The sequence below is a fragment of the Trichomycterus rosablanca genome, chromosome 23, assembly GCF_030014385.1.
Source record: "Trichomycterus rosablanca isolate fTriRos1 chromosome 23, fTriRos1.hap1, whole genome shotgun sequence".
NCBI classification, from domain to species: domain Eukaryota; kingdom Metazoa; phylum Chordata; class Actinopteri; order Siluriformes; family Trichomycteridae; genus Trichomycterus; species Trichomycterus rosablanca.
The window spans coordinates 1507926-1523699 of record NC_086010.1 but is presented as its reverse complement, the minus strand read 5'-3'; the positions used below and the strand labels follow the sequence as shown (position 1 = coordinate 1523699).

At 40.8% G+C, this 15774-nt stretch overlaps 2 protein-coding genes across 2 annotated transcripts in view; one reads left to right on the top strand and one right to left on the bottom strand.

The window, feature by feature from the left end:
• The window catches only part of zgc:158766 (uncharacterized protein LOC100009641 homolog), a 65015-nt gene extending 57733 nt beyond the window's left edge, over positions 1-7282 (top strand). The window contains exons 23-26 of the mRNA XM_062985571.1: positions 2129-2245; positions 3207-3452; positions 6295-6512; positions 6977-7282. Coding sequence (XP_062841641.1) covers positions 2129-2245; positions 3207-3452; positions 6295-6512; positions 6977-6982 — 587 coding nt within the window. The 3' untranslated portion in view covers positions 6983-7282. The remainder of the gene's footprint in view (positions 1-2128; positions 2246-3206; positions 3453-6294; positions 6513-6976) is intronic.
• Positions 7283-10903: 3621 nt separating this feature from the next.
• si:ch211-269k10.4 (uncharacterized protein LOC100150242 homolog) lies at positions 10904-13940 on the bottom strand. Its single transcript, XM_062985165.1, has 4 exons — positions 13767-13940; positions 12522-12641; positions 12213-12269; positions 10904-11005 (listed from the first exon to the last, which is right to left on the bottom strand). The coding sequence occupies exons 1-4, from the start codon at positions 13938-13940 to the stop codon at positions 10904-10906; spliced, it is 453 nt and encodes a 150-aa protein (XP_062841235.1).
• Between the last annotated feature and the right edge of the window lie 1834 nt (positions 13941-15774).

The window sequence follows — 15774 nt, the reverse complement described above, 5'->3', positions numbered from 1 at the left end:
GTTAAGTGATGGGAACCTCTACTGGACAGGAGTGGTATTACTCCATTACATTGTTCTACAGTACCTGCTCCATTCAGCCAAAATTTGTTTACATTAAATACAATTATTTTAGAACTCAGGTGGCACAGCGGTCTACTAAGCTAGCCCACCACCGCTAGGATCCTGGTTTGAATCTCAGCAGATGCTATCAGCCTGCCGGGTGTGTTCAAATGACTGGATATGTCAGGGGTTGGGATCGGCACCATGTCGAGGGTGTTCTTGCCTTGCATCCGGTATTTCCTGGTGGACCCGGACCAGCCACGACCCTGACCAGGACAAAGCAGTTAATGAAAATCAAATAAAATCAGAAAAATTATTTTAGTCCGAATCTGCAACCATAAATTAAATAGTGTAAATTATTAATACACTGAGTGAATTAAACAGTTTCACTTTAAACTTTAATGGTTAAAACAAAACCTTCTAAGAACCTTGGAAGAGGAAGTAACATTTAAATTTAGGAACCAGTCGTATCAAATATATTTTTAAATACGAGCTGGTCTTTAGTTCCATTTACGACATTTTTGGGACACTTTTATTCAAAGTCACTTACAATTGTCACTGAACACAATGCAAGCAATTGAGGGTTACGGGCCGTGCTCAGGGGCCCAACAGTGGCAACAAGGTAGTGGTGGGGCCTGAGCCAGGAACCTTCTGATTACTAGTCCAGTACCTTAACCATGGAGCTACCACTGCTCAGCTCCATAAATGTTATAAATAAGATGATTTGGATTGACATTATCAAACCAGCATCATTTCAGTATCACCCCAGTATCACTCTAGACTCAGTTCAGTATTAATCCAGTATCGTCCCAGTATCATTTCTGTATCACTCCGGTATCACTCCAGTATTACTCCATTTTCACTCCAGTATCACTCCAGTATCACTTCATTTTCACTCCAGTATCACTCCGGTATCACTCCAGTATTACTCCATTTTCACTCCAGTATCACTCCAGTATTACTAAATTCTTACTCCAGTATCACTCCAGTATTACTCCATTTTCACTCCAGTATCACTCCAGTATCACTTCATTTTCACTCCAGTATCACTCCGGTATCACTCCAGTATTACTCCATTTTCACTCCAGTATCACTCCAGTATTACTAAATTCTTACTCCAGTATCACTCCAGTATTACTCCATTTTCACTCCAGTATCACTCCAGTATTACTAAATTCTTACTCCAGTATCATTCCAGTATCACTCCATTTTCACTCCAGTATCACTCCATTTTCACTCCAGTATCACTCCAGTATTACTCCATTTTTACTCCCGTTTCACTCCAGTATCACTCCATTTTCACTCCAGTATCACTCCAGTATCACTCCATTTTCACTCCAGTATCACTCCAGTATTACTCCATTTTTACTCCCGTTTCACTCCAGTATTACTCAATTCTTACTCCAGTATCACTCCAGTATTACTCCATTTTCACTCCAGTATCACTCCAGTATTACTAAATTCTTACTCCAGTATCACTCCAGTATCACTCCATTTTCACTCCAGTATCACTCCAGTATTACTAAATTCTTACTCCAGTATCACTCCATTTTCACTCCATTTTCACTCCATTTTCACTCCAGTATCACTCCAGTATTACTAAATTCTTACTCCAGTATCATTCCAGTATCACTCCATTTTCACTCAATTTTTACTCCCGTTTCACCCCAGTATCACTCCATTTTCACTCCATTTTCACTCCAGTATCACTCCAGTATTACTCCATTTTTACTCAACTTTCACTCCAGTATCCCTCCAGTATTATTCCAGTATCACTCTAGAATCACTTCAGTATTATTTTAGTACTAATCCAGTGTCACTCTAGTATCATTTCTGTATTACTTCAGTATTAACCCAGTAATATTTCTGTATCATTTCTGTATCACTCCAGGGTCAGTTCAGTGAGCTGTTGTGGAATGTTTATGGGAGCCCAACAGCCTCCTAAAATTATTTATCGGGACTCATTTTTTTATGATTCCGTTTGGGAGCCAACTTCTACTGTAACTACCTCAGATCCCAGAATTCTGTGCTCCAGTCCTTTTGTGCGTGTGTGTTGTTTGAACTGAGGTGTGTTTTCTGTGATGAACAGAGCTGAGGATGCAGGAGATGGTCTCCATGGGAATCGGCAATAAGCCGTTTATGGACATCAAACCGAGTGACGCGGCCATCAGTGACCGAGCTGTCGATTACATTATGAAGGGAAAAGGTACGATGTGTCTCGTCTCGTCTCGTCTCGTCTCTGCCCCCCTCACATATCCGCCCCGCCCTGCTCTCCCTCTGTTCTAAACACCCGTATTGTTGGATTTAAGTGCCCTGAGTGTGAGCCGGGGGGGTAATTATAGCCCTGATGCTCCTCTGATCTCTCACTCAGTTACATGGAGGTACACAGTGAGGATTAAGATCGCTGTCTGATAGGGTTCAGAACTTCCTTTTCATATGTTGTGTGTGTGTGTGTAAGTGTGTGTGTAAGTGTGTGTGTAAGTGTGTGTGTGGGCTCTTCAGCTGCTGAATGACCTGAGATCGTATCATGGTGGGTTGCAGGTATGAATTTGTTCTGTGAGTCACGTCTCACACCACCTGTGTGTGTGTGTGTGTGTGTGTGTGTTTTACGTCTGTACTGGAATGATGGACTGGACTGATCCAAACTCAGATCTTCAGTCTGTTGTGTGTTTTTAATCCGAATTACGACATCGCACCCAGTGCTTGCTGGGAAATCCCACCCACTGCAACCCTAAACGAGGTGAAGCAGTGGTAAAACATGAAAATTAAATGTTCACTGCACTATTATGCTAGCCCACCACCACTGAGACACGGGTTCGAATCTCAGCAGTGCTATCGACCAACCAAGCATCTACACAGGCATGGTTGGCACTGTCTGAGGTATTGGGGTGGCCGAAGCCTTGGATTGGCGATGGACTGGCAGGATCCACTGCGACCCTGTTGCTGTTTACTACTCAGCCCACCAATACTGACACCTCAAGCCCCTGAGTTTGAATCTCAGCTTTGCTATCAGCTGGCCGGGCGCCTACACAGACACACGACTGTCTGAGGGTCTGAAACAGGGATTCTTGTCACACATTGGTATGAATCTGAGCCCCTTCTTGTATAGTTCTTAACTATATTCACTTATTAACGTTCTCCTCCTCTTGCTCTCCTGTTCCGTACAGAGTCCCGCGCTCGTTCCTCGGCCGCCGCGCCCTCCTCCGAGCAGTGCAGCCCGTTTAAAAGACCCCACTCCACCATCTCCAACAGCAGCTCTTCCTCCTCCAGCAGCCACTCGTCCTCGTCCTTCCTCAGCTCCCTCAACCTGCCGCTCTTCAGCTCCGCCCCTCACCTGCCCCTCGCCCACTGGCACTACGACTGCATCGAGGAGGACGAACTGGAGCATGACGCCGGCGCCCAGAAACCCATGAGTGAGTCCCAGTCCCACACACATAAACTGTCTCATGTTTCTGTTCATTTGCTCACTGTAACATACTGTCGGCCTGACCTGGAGCCCAAACAGGCACAACTGGCCGTGCCTAAGGGAAGAGGAGAGTTTCAAATGAGTTTCATTGCCGCTGTGCAGTTGCGACCCCTGCTGTCTGGTCGAGGCATCTACACTTGTGGAATTTAGAGCACAGTGTCCTGCGCAAAGCTCTGACCTCTGCCCCACTCAGCAGCTTTTGAATGAACCGGAAGATCATACAAAGCTGAAAATATCAGTGGTCAGGTGGTCAGGTGTCCAAATACTTTTGACCATATAGTGTATGTACAAACATCTGACAGGAGCATCTCTGTGTGTAGTGAAGCTGCTGGTGTGGACACAGAAATTCGAGCAAAATCGTTCAGTATGAAACGATCACACGGAGCATGTTGGGGTTCTGTCCTGATAACCTTATAATATTTCTTCACATCTGATAACGGTCCCGCTCTTATAATGCTGGGATCCATCGAAATGCAGACGCAGATACACCACACCCTGGTTCAGACAGCCAGCAGTGAAGACGTGAACGCGCTGCACAGGTCCGCGTGCGGCGGCTGATCTGTTGGATGGTCAGGTCGGCAGTGTGTGTGCGGTTATTGAGCTACACAGGATGTAAAACAGGAAACTGAGGCCCTTCACCAGCGCAGTGCTGCTCATTGTTAGAAAATACGTCAGTGTTTAGAGTTGGGGGGGGGGGGGGGGGTGTTGAGCTGTATGTGGTTAAACTGGTACTGAGCTGAACAGTGAAAAAACGCGGCCATGACGAAGAGCCAGAGGTAACGGCTGAGCTAGCGTGTGTGTGCGCGGGTGCTATTAACCACGCGATAAAACTGACACGCAACCCTGCGAACAAGCCTGAGCGCGGAGAGCGAAAAGCCGAAGTGACGCTTCAGTCGTTAGATACAGAAGTGAAACGTTTTCATTCATCAGGGCGCAGATGTGAATTCAGTCGTGATTAAATATCACACGCTTATATCATTCTGACGTATTTATTATCGTTCCGCTGCCGGCGCTCGGGTGGCACGGTGGTAAAGCTCACTAACCTGGTTCGAATCTCAGTGGTGCTATCAGCAAAAGGGGCGTCTGCACAGACATGACTGGCCTACCATGTCCGAGAGGGTTAACCATTCGGAGGTGCACAATAGGAGGCCTGTGTCAGGAAATCTAAAACTGTGCCCAGTCTGGTATGTGGGCCATATCCTCATGGCACCTAAATAACTGCGCATTCTTTTGGACGTGTATTCAATTACAAACAGTACAAAGACACAATAAATAAAATGTATAGCTTCATAAAAACTATATGGCCAAAAGTATTTGGACAATCTCTGTGTGATCTGTTCAGCTACAATAACAGTCGCTTCTCACTTTGAAGTATGTCTGTGGGAACTTGTGCCCGTTCAGTCAAACAGTGACAGCATTTGTATGGCTGGGCTCTGATTGATCAGTCGATGTCCCGGTTCATCCCAGAACTGTGGAGTGTTTCTGAGGTCAGGGATCTGTGCAGGACACTGGAGAGCTTTGTTTTGTACACAGGGGCGCAATCCATAGACTACAAGAGCAAGTCGTAGCCTAGTGGTTCAGGTACTGGACTAGTCATCAGACGGTCACTGGTTCAAGCCAGTGGCGTAACTAGGAGCTCATGGGCCCCACAATAAAAAATTGGGGCCCCCTCAACAAATTTCATTCATATACAGGACCAGTCAAAAGTTTGGACACACTTTGTCATTCCTGTGGTTTTTCTTGATTTTTTTTTAATTTTCAACATTGTAGATTAATAATGAAGACGTCCAAACTATGAAGGAACACGTATGGAATTATGTAGTAAACAAAAAAGTGTTAAACAAACCAGAATATGTTTTATATTTTATATTCTTTAAAGTAGCATCTTTTGCTCTGATGAAAGATTTGCACACTTTTTGGCATTTTCTCAATCAGCTTCATGATGTGCCACCTGGAACGGTTTTCAATTAACGTTTGTGCCTAGAGTTAATTTCTGGAATTTCTTGCTTTTTTAATGTATTTGAGAGCATCAGTTGTGCTGTGCAGAGGTAGAGTTGCTAAAATATAAAACATATTCTGGTTTGTTTAAAATTTTTTTGTGCACTACATAATTCCATACGTGTTCCTTCATAGTTTGGACGTCTTCAGTATTAATCTACAATGTAGAAAATAAAAATAATCAAGAAAAACCACTGAAGAGAAGGTGTGTCCAAACTTTTGACTGGTACTGTATGTGTGCTGTATCTGTCGTGGACGGCCTCCACCCGCCATGGGCCCCAGTGCACCTGCCCCCCGGTAGTTACGCCCCTGGTTCAAGCCTCACCACTGCCAGGTTGCTTCTGTTGGACTCTTGAGCAAGGCCCTTAACCCTCAGTTGCTCAGACTGTACACTATAACTGTTATGTACGTCGCTTTGGATAAAGTCGTAAAAAGAAAACGTAAATGTAACCCGAAAGGGCCTTCCCTAAACTATTATAGCAAAGTTGTTGCTTCTGAAAAGCATGAATTTCACAATTGGAAGGGCGTCATAATACTTCTGTCCATATAGTGTATATTACTTATTCTAAATCAGATGGCTGCTAAATTTGAAGTTCCAAAAAACTTGGGACGGGGGTGAATGTGTGACTTTAACTTCCTTTGAATAATAATTTGTGAATATTTGGGAAATGAGGACACCAGCAGTTTTAGATTAGGAATTATTCTCTAGTGTTTATATCATTATAGTGCATCTGATTAAAGATCTCTATGTGTGTGTGTGTGTGTGTGTGTGTGTGTGTGTGTGTGCGCAGTCACAGAGGGTTCCGAGTCGTCCTCTCACAGCGCCTCCAGCGATGGAGTGAACAGTGTGAGCACTCTCACTCTCACCCCTCACTCCTCCCTCATCATGGACTCCTTCCACACCGACGCTCCGTCCTTCCTCTGCTCCTCCGTCTCCTCCTCGTCCTCCTCCGTCCTGTTCCATAAAGATCACGAGCTCCAGAACGACCCGGGCAAGTTCATCACGGCGGTGAGAGCGCACACACACACACACACACACACGGACTGTACACCTGCTTACTGATGTCATTACTCAGTCAGTCATTTGATCCAGCGACCTTTGCTCAGGGGTCCAACAGTGGCAACCTGACAGTGGTGGGGTTTAAACCAGCGACATTCTGCTTACTAGTCCAGTACCTTAAACGCTAGGCTACAACTGCATACAGTTACAGCTGCTACAGCTGCAGGGAGCTCATACCCCAACCAGCCTTCCTTCCCTCAGACACAGCCTACTGTCGTGGTTGAGTGCCCGACCAGGCCGGTAACAGCGCCACCACATGTTAACATTTTGACATGACCCAGCAGGCCCATAACTGCTGCTCAATCCACCTACTGGTTCCTAGATTGTTTAGTAAACATGCATCTGGAGCTTGGAGAGTTCGTGTGGGATTTTTGACCATGACTGAACACTGAATGATCTGCTTCTCTTCACAGCTGTGAGGTCGGATCTGCGCTGGATCACACGGCTCTGACTGCTGCTCACGCTGAAGACTGAAGTAAACGTTCTATACGTGTGTATACGTGGATGATTTCATGCCATACGTGCAGATGAACTCGGACTACTGGAGCACAAACTAAAGCTCGAGCGTTATTAACTCCTCACACTAAACTTCCTCTTACATCGAAAAGCACAAACAGAAGTGTTAAACCTGACTGATCTGTACAGAAATAAAACACGTCCTCATGTTTGTTTGTTTAACTGGCACTACTGTACTAATAAAATCTGTTTTTGTTATTAAATCTTATTTGCATTTTATTTTCTGCTCACTGGCGAGTAAAAACACAAAGCTGTGCTGTGAAACGTACTCGGGTCGGTGTTCGGCTCATCAGAGTTTCAGAAGTACGAGCAGCTACTTTTACAAGCTTTAATACACTATATGGCCAAAAGTATTTGGACACCTGAACAAAATGCATTAAATTAACTGTTAAGACCTCTATGTGATCTGTTCAGCTACAACAACAGCCATTTATTAAAAGTAAAAAGGCTTCACAGGACTTTATAGCATATCTATGGGAATTTGTGCCCATTCATTACTATTATAATAAATAATATTATATTATGTCCTTAATATTATTGATTTATTACACCTGTTGGCAGTTGTTGTGGCTGAAACACATTTACATTTTCAGCGTTTAGCAGACATTTTTATCCAAAGCGACTTACAGTACACAAGTCTAAGTAACTGAGGATTAAGCTGGCAAGCTGGCAGTGGTGGGGCTTGAACCGGCAACGTTCTGATTACTAGTCCAGTATCTTAACCACTAGGCTACAACATGAATTCAGTAATTAGAAGGGGTGTCCCAATACTTTTGTCCATATAGAGCGTTCTATATATTCTCTCACTTTCAGCACAGACCTTAAATACATAAAGGTCGGATGATATATCGGTGTGATGTGATACTGTTATCAGTTTAATGGCTGTTAGTTCACTCACACCTATAACCAATTCCAACCAGCCAACCCACTTTCTGCAGAAAGATGCAGAATATAGATGTGTGAATATAGGGAGAACATGCAAAATCCCCTACAGACAGTGAACAGTAAGAAGGATCAAACCCAGGACCAGAATCAAACACAAATCCAACTCGCATTAAAGGTTGCGCTTAAGTGATGTGTTGCTCAGCCTGCAAAGCAAAAGTGGGGCTGTGGTGGTCAGGGCTGCGGTGGGTGTGGTGCCATCTGGAAAGACTTGAGGTAGGGCATCACCCATTCACCTACTCACTTATACCTAGAGTTTAGGTCAGGACAGCCAATTCACCTTCAGAGATTTAGTTTTAATTACAGAAACACAGAGAACATACCAAACTCCTCACAGACAGCAGAGGTACGGTAAAGCCGTCGACTAGTTAGAATTTTATCATAATTAGTTCTCAGTTATGAAGTTTCACTAGAAGAGCTGAAGGTTGAAAAACAGAAGTGAGAAGCAGAAGTTACTCTGAGGTGAAGCGTGAGCTGGATGGACGTCAAAAGCACAAGCATCAGAAGCATCTACAAAATATTTTATGTGGAGTTTGTTCAGTCAGACGATCATTTTGAAGACAGGCACTGATAAACGAGAAGGCCTGGCTCACAGTCGACATTCCAGTTCATCCCAGAGGTGTTTGTTAGGGTTCAGATCAGTGGAGTTCCTCACACCGTGTCTTCATGCTGTGACTGAGCACGTGTTCAATAATGAGGGGTGTCCACATACTTTTAGCCATTAAGTGTATATTGTTCTTTATTTACATTCTGATCAGGGTTGCGATGGGTCCTGGGTACAAGATGTTATTTCACCTCAGGTAACAGTGTACAGAACTACATTACCCACAATGCTGTTCGAACCCTTAATTGATCTGAGCTGTGCGACGGAGCTGCGTTAGAGTCTGTAGTTTATCTCACCAACATTTCATGGATTTCTGGTGATTTTTGGTGATGCACAAGGCTGAACATGGTGAGTTATGATTAAAAACATGTTTACTGTGATTTGGAAGTGAATTAAATCATTTCTGTTTATGTTTAATGGTAGAATTTAACACCTTACTGACAGGAGTTCCTCACAGGAATAATAATAATAATAATAATAAACAAATTTAACAGCAGAAATACAAAGAACATTGTTAATACTTCAATCTAAACATGTTCATGGTGTTAGAAATAAACTACATGCACAGTAATTAACTACTAATGTATTTTATCATATTGGGCTTTAGTGTAAAAGTGCATTATTGGAAAAGAGAAGCACCGACATAAACTAAACCCCAAAACCCACAGACAGCTGAGGAAATAATTCAGTGTGAAATTTGTGTTGTTGCTTCTTAGTAAAACTAACAAGTAACTGATCAAATCTTCTCACTTTATAACCCAAAACTAAAATAGTAAGGTTTTGTTCACAGATCTTCAAAATAAATCTGTATTATTATTATTATTATTTATTTATTTCTAATATCTCTGTTTCACAAAGTGATATTTTTTACACAGTGAGATTTAAAAAGCAGAAGTTTCAGCGTGTATTTCTGTAATCTTGTTGAATTAACCCATGAAGGCTGATTAATTCCAGCCCACTAAATATAATCAGTGATGTTACAGTAGATCAGAAAACTGCAGCAACTTTCAGCTTGTTTAATGAGCTGGGTTGGGTTGCAACACACTGCGACAGAGATCAGCAGCAAGTCTTGCAGAACACACTAATGAATTCGGGATCGAAGGGCAGTTGTAGCCTAGTGGTTAAGGTACTGGACTAGTAATCCACTGGGTTAAGCCCCATCACTACCAGGTTGCCATTGTTGGGCCCCTGAGCAAGGCCCTTCACCCTCAATTACTTAGATACAATACTGTCACAGTTCTGTACGTCAAGTCAAATTTATTTATATAGCACTTTTTATAATGAACATTGTCTCAAAGCAACAAAAGTCTGTTTGGATGAAAGCGTCTGCTAATTGCCAAAAATGTCAAATGTAAGTGTGTGATTCAGTCACAGTGTCGTCGATTATCACTGCCAGGGATTTTGAGCCCCATGAAAAGAGACTAACCCAGGCCAGAGTGTATAAACACACAGCATCGTGTTATTTAATGTGAGGCAAAAGTGCTAAAGCTCGTTTTTCATCTTTGACAGGTTAAATTCTCTCTTTTTTTCTCTCTCATATTCGTTTCCTTTTTTTATGTTTTTGGTAACCTAATTTTGAGAGGGTGGACGGAAACATTTCATAGAAATTGTAGGAGGGGTGCTGCTTTCCACTAAACATGTTAGTTTTAAATAAAATGTTCTATTAATGATGACAGTTTAATCATTTCACATTGAGAGAAATACCAGAGAACTCCAGCCGTCTGCATGGAGCTCTGACTTTAACCCTATAGTTCACACCCCTATGGGATGAATTGGAACTTTGATCAGGAGCCAGGCCTTTCTGTCCACAGTCTATGCCTGATTTTTTAAATGGGCACAAATTTTCACAGACATAGTCCAAAATATTGTGTTTAATTGGCACAAAACAAATAAAAAAAAATTCCATACAGCTTTACAAAATACTCCAAAACACAGACAGCAATAAAATAAACAAACACAACAAAGTACAATCGACTGATACAACGTTAGGAAGATGTTTATCTCATCAGGATGAATTTTATAGCAGGTACAGGTTTAATAAAACATTTAGGTGTATATATACATCAAAAATGAACATGTCCACGTAAATACGTTCATCTAGTCTCGAGCTTCAGATCAGAAACAGATTATTACTGAGTAATTACTGAATCATTTCTCCTCACGCCTGCGTTTCTCCAAGCTAATAGAAAGTATGAGGATTTCAGAAATGATCACGTCCAAGAGCATCACACACACACACACACACACACACACACACACACACACACAATTCTCCTCTTTATTCCTTTTCATGCCTGCGTTTTTCCGTGTTAATGAAAAGTATTAAGACTCCAGAGATGATCATGTCCAACAGCGTCACACACAGTATCAGGATTTCTACCTGCATAACACACACACACACACACACACACACACACACAGCATAAGATCATGCAGGCTGAACACTGTACAGTGTGTGTCTGTTAGGCCAAAATATTTACACAGTCTGGCTTCTTTCCATCATAAAATCAGAGGCAAATACAAAATCAGTGGTTGTGAACTGGCACAACAAGGTTTGAAGAAAGGTTTGGGTCACCACAGTGGATCGTGCTGGTCTGCATTCTTAATTTGACTGCATTCTTAATTTAAGTTTTTTGCACCGGATGCTTTTCCTGACTCGACCCTGTTTATTTATCCAGACTTGGGACCTGCACTGTGAGCGCCTGCACTGAGACCAACCTGAGCGCCTGCACCTCTCAATGGTTAGGCTGTTTGGCAAACACCACCCCCCTCGGACACAGCCAATCACGTCTGTATAGACGGCTGACTGGCCGATAGCACCACTGAGATCCTGCAAGTGGGTGTATTTGACCTCTGCACCATCATAATATTTACCAATTATTAAACAGCTTTTACTTAAATGTAATTACTGATGTCAGGAAATTTCACAGTTGTTTTAGTGATCGATTAATAATAATTATTTTAAAATGAATTAATGTATGTATTAATGTGAGATGAATCGGTTATGCAGTGTGCATGATGTTAAACGAGTGCCTATAACCTTCCCTTAAATAAGCTACACGAGCCGTGCAGATGAAAACTAAAAATCTCAGAGTTCATCTAAACTGTTTTTGTCAGAATTTGCAGTTTCGAGAGCACTCCGTATAAAAAGTTACAAATTCAGGTCAGAATTTAATTTTCTTTTATTTTGGTAGGAAAATACAGTTTTTACTGGTTTTATTTTATTGCTTTTATAAATGATATTTGCAGCATTTTCCCTGCAGGCTAATGAACAAATACTTTTAGATAGTTTTAATCTTAATACCTTATGACGTAATTCTATGGTATTTGTCCTTCCTAAATCCACACACAGCAGCACCATTCCAAACACGGCAGCAGCTAAACAGCCCACGTTAAAATGCTGACAGACCTGCAGGAGAAAATCAAACCCACCACACACCAACAATCGTACGACTATAATATAAACAAGATAAAATCTATACAATATAAACAAGATAAAATCTATACAATATAAACAAGATAAAATCTATACAATATAAACATGATAAAATGTATACAATATAAACACGTTGTGTTAAAATATGAACCTGTAAGAGCCCAGGTCGTCTGTGGAGAAGAGTCGACATCAATCCAGCCATCAGGAACTAAAATAAAATAAAATAAATGCAGAAGAACCATCAGATCCTTTATTATTTATTATTATTATTTTATTATTTATTATTATTATTTATTAGGATTTTAATCATTAATTATAATAGTTATTATATGCAGGAGTAGTGATAATAAATAAATAAAAGCAATAATAATAATAATAATACGTCTGAGCTGAGCGAGTATGTTTTGGTACTTCAGTTATAAATGGAAAAAGCTTTATTATAAAATCTGTCCAGTTTTACCAGTAAACCCGTGACGATGGGAACTCTAAACAAGGTGAGCAGCAGATTTTCGATAGGGAAGACCACAGCGAACACCACACCGAGCCCAACATTCAGAACACCGCTGGAGATCTGCACAAACTGAGACAGGACAGAGATTCTATATGAGCTCGTTTAACTCTTAATCACATAAAGAAATTAAAATGCTGTTACAAGAACTGAAGAAACAGAAATTCTATAATGTGATGCTGCACCCAGTCACTGTGTCCTGTATTAAACTACTGCAAACGTTATAACACACAAACGAAGCAAAAAATAATCACATCATTACAGACAAAGACTGTGATAAGCCACTGTGTCCTGCACAGAGAAACTTGTTGCAAAAGATCTGCTCTTAAATCTAAATCAGTCCTGAACCCCAAAAAATGGGAACCGTGTCAGGCTGTGTGCAGTACACGGAGCTGAGGTGGATGTTTAGGGTGAAGGTGCTGTCTGTCTGTCCAGCTACGAGAAAAACAAGTGACGGTTAACAAATAAAGATAACGAAGAGCTGAGAAAAAGTGAACGATGAGAAGTTTAACCTGCTGTATTAGACAGACATTTTACCATATGAGCGTAAGTGTAAAATGAAGACAACAGGAATGAGAATCCATGGATCCATCCTGGATCCATTAGCTCTCTGTTCACACTGTTCTGTTCAACTTGTGACGTCTCTTATCCTGTGTGAGCTAATTTTTCTGTTATGAATGTGAACAACAGGCTGAAGCTTTTGCTGTCAGTGTCTCATTCTACAATTTATTATTAATATTATTATTGTTTATTATTGTTTATTATTATTATTATCATATTATTATTATTTATTATTATTATTATCATATTATTGTTATTGTTTATTATTATTATTGTTATTATTATTGTTTATTATTATTATTATTATTACTGCTACTACAATTATTGTTGTTATTGTAATTATAATTATTAATATTATTTGTAATAGTAGAATTTTAATATAATAATAATAATTATTATTTAATAAAACAACAGGACAATGTTCTAGTAAATTATTAATAGGATGCCTAAACAAGAAAAACATTTGAAGAAACTTCCAAACATTTAGTCACAGAAACAGAAGAGTTTAGAAATCAGTTGATCCCAAATCACCCTGGAATCCTGTGAGCCCTGATGCTGTTCTGGTGTATCATCAGTGTGAGAGTACTGTTGTGTACCGGGTGTACGGGGTGTTAAGGGTGCAGTAAGTGATCTTACGGCCCACGCCGCTGGCTCCTTCTTCAGCAGCTGGTGTAGCGGGGGTTTCGGGGAGGGGATGAGCTCGGTCGCTTGATAATATTTAATAATGGGACCGGTGTTGTCCACATCACCGCCTTTCTGCCCCAGTGACTCCATTTCGATTTTATCCATGACATTGCTGGAACACGCCATCGAGTCTCAGCACTGAACAGACAAGCAAACAGACAGACAGAAGCGTCAGGGGTTTATTTAAGTGATTTATTATATATTAGTTAGAAAGTTAGAACTGAAAGGTAACAAGTCTGTGGGGGGTTGGGTGTTCATTTCACTTTATTATAAATAATCAATAATAATAACATTAACATTGCTGATGAACACAACATAGTTTCTTTTCTCTTCGGTCAAATCTACACAAAGCTGCTTAAATAATCAGTTTGATGATGTTGAAAGTTCTGCACAGTTTTGTGACACGGCCTCTTAATTTTTGATAAGTGATCATGATGACTTATTGATCGTGCTGGTGGTGGGATTGTGTTTGGGGCTGGACTGCTGCCGGTGGAACAGGTACAGTGTGTGAAATGGATGCAGTGATTAAAGAAATACCCTTTCTTGTGACGTTAATAAACTGGGTGCTGGACCAGGACCAGCTTCCCAAAGTCCTGAGCTCGAACCTAAAGCACTAAAAAATTAAGCAGATTTGGTTAAACCGATTCTGACAAGTGTAGTGTAGTGTAGTGTAGTGTAGTGTAGTGTAGTGGTCACAGATCGAGCCGGGGATGTTCCAGAAGCTTGATAACAACTATTGTGAGTAAGCAGAAGTTTGGGGTATATAGTTATAGGAGGTAAAACCAAATATGAGCTTTCTGTACCTAATAAATAACCAAAATTCATTATTTTAAATATTTTAATTAGATTTACAGATAAAGAACAACTGCACTAATCACTGGAATCCCAAAACGGCCCAGAAACGACCGTGTATGTAAACTTCTGATCTGAATTATAAAGGTTTATTAATGCCCGGGTTAAAGTCAGTTCAAGGTTATTGATACAATCCCTAACATAAAATAAAAGCAATTTTTAAATTTTACTTACACAAAGAAGTAAACACAGAACACATTACAACCATCACTGACTGTAAATTTGCTCTGAAGTTCATAATTAAACGGACTTACCGGTGTTGCTTTCTCTCCTATTAAGCCACTTAAGGTCAAGAGCACAGAATAAATTCCTGATGACCTACAGAAAACAGGACGACGATGCCTTTCACTGTGGTTCGGTGCCGGTACGTATCAGCTATGAGGAGAAACGAGATGAGATTAGATGTTCCAACTTCTCTTCTCGTACCCAGCAGACCTGCTGACTAAGGAAACAGAAAGAGGACTGACGAAACCACAAACTAACCAGCCAAACTGAAAACAAGCTCACAGAGACGAGACGCTCCGACCCAGAGCTGGACAACGACGCTCAGGGTGAGCTGTTATATATTATTTATATTTTATAATACGTTATTTAGTTATATAATGTTAGTTGAGGCATTTTATGTTATTACCAGTGTTATAAATGACTAATTATTTCTTTTAAAAGGAGAAAAGCTCTGTAAAAGCTGTACAAATCTTTACCTCTTGGTATTTTATGAATAATAAACAAGGCTGATTGATTCAGGTTTCTGAACCCACATTTATACAGACGGAGTGTTAGTGTTCATTAATTCTGTATCATTTAAAGGCCGCTGTTTGCTTTGCTTATTCCTTCATGTGTTCTTTTTTATTTACCTCTAAGCTTCACACGGTCCGGGTCACTGAGCACACAGTGAGAAATGAATTCTTACTTATTTATACCAGCCAGTTCATCGTCTGCATGTTTTCATGAGAAAAAAGGGCCTCCAGTGGCCATGCAGGTCCAGCTCGGTTTAATTTACTAATAACTGTTGATGCCAACTGGTTGTGACCTTTTATTTAAAAACAACTCTGTTCTAATAGTCTAATACTTTATTTTCTTCTACTTTTGTCTCATAATTATTGTTTAT

Bases quoted from the DNA above. Each gene is read 5' to 3' on its own strand.
- si:ch211-269k10.4 (XM_062985165.1), bottom strand. From the start codon at position 13,940: ATGGCGTGTTCCAGCAATGTCATGGATAAAATCGAAATGGAGTCACTG. The intron at 12,642-13,766 runs GTAAGATCACTT...GTCCTGTCTCAG, and splicing joins AGGAGCCAGCGGCGTGGGCC to TTTGTGCAGATCTCCAGCGG. The intron at 11,006-12,212 runs GTTCATATTTTA...TGTGTTATGCAG, and splicing joins GACGACCTGGGCTCTTACAG to GTAGAAATCCTGATACTGTG.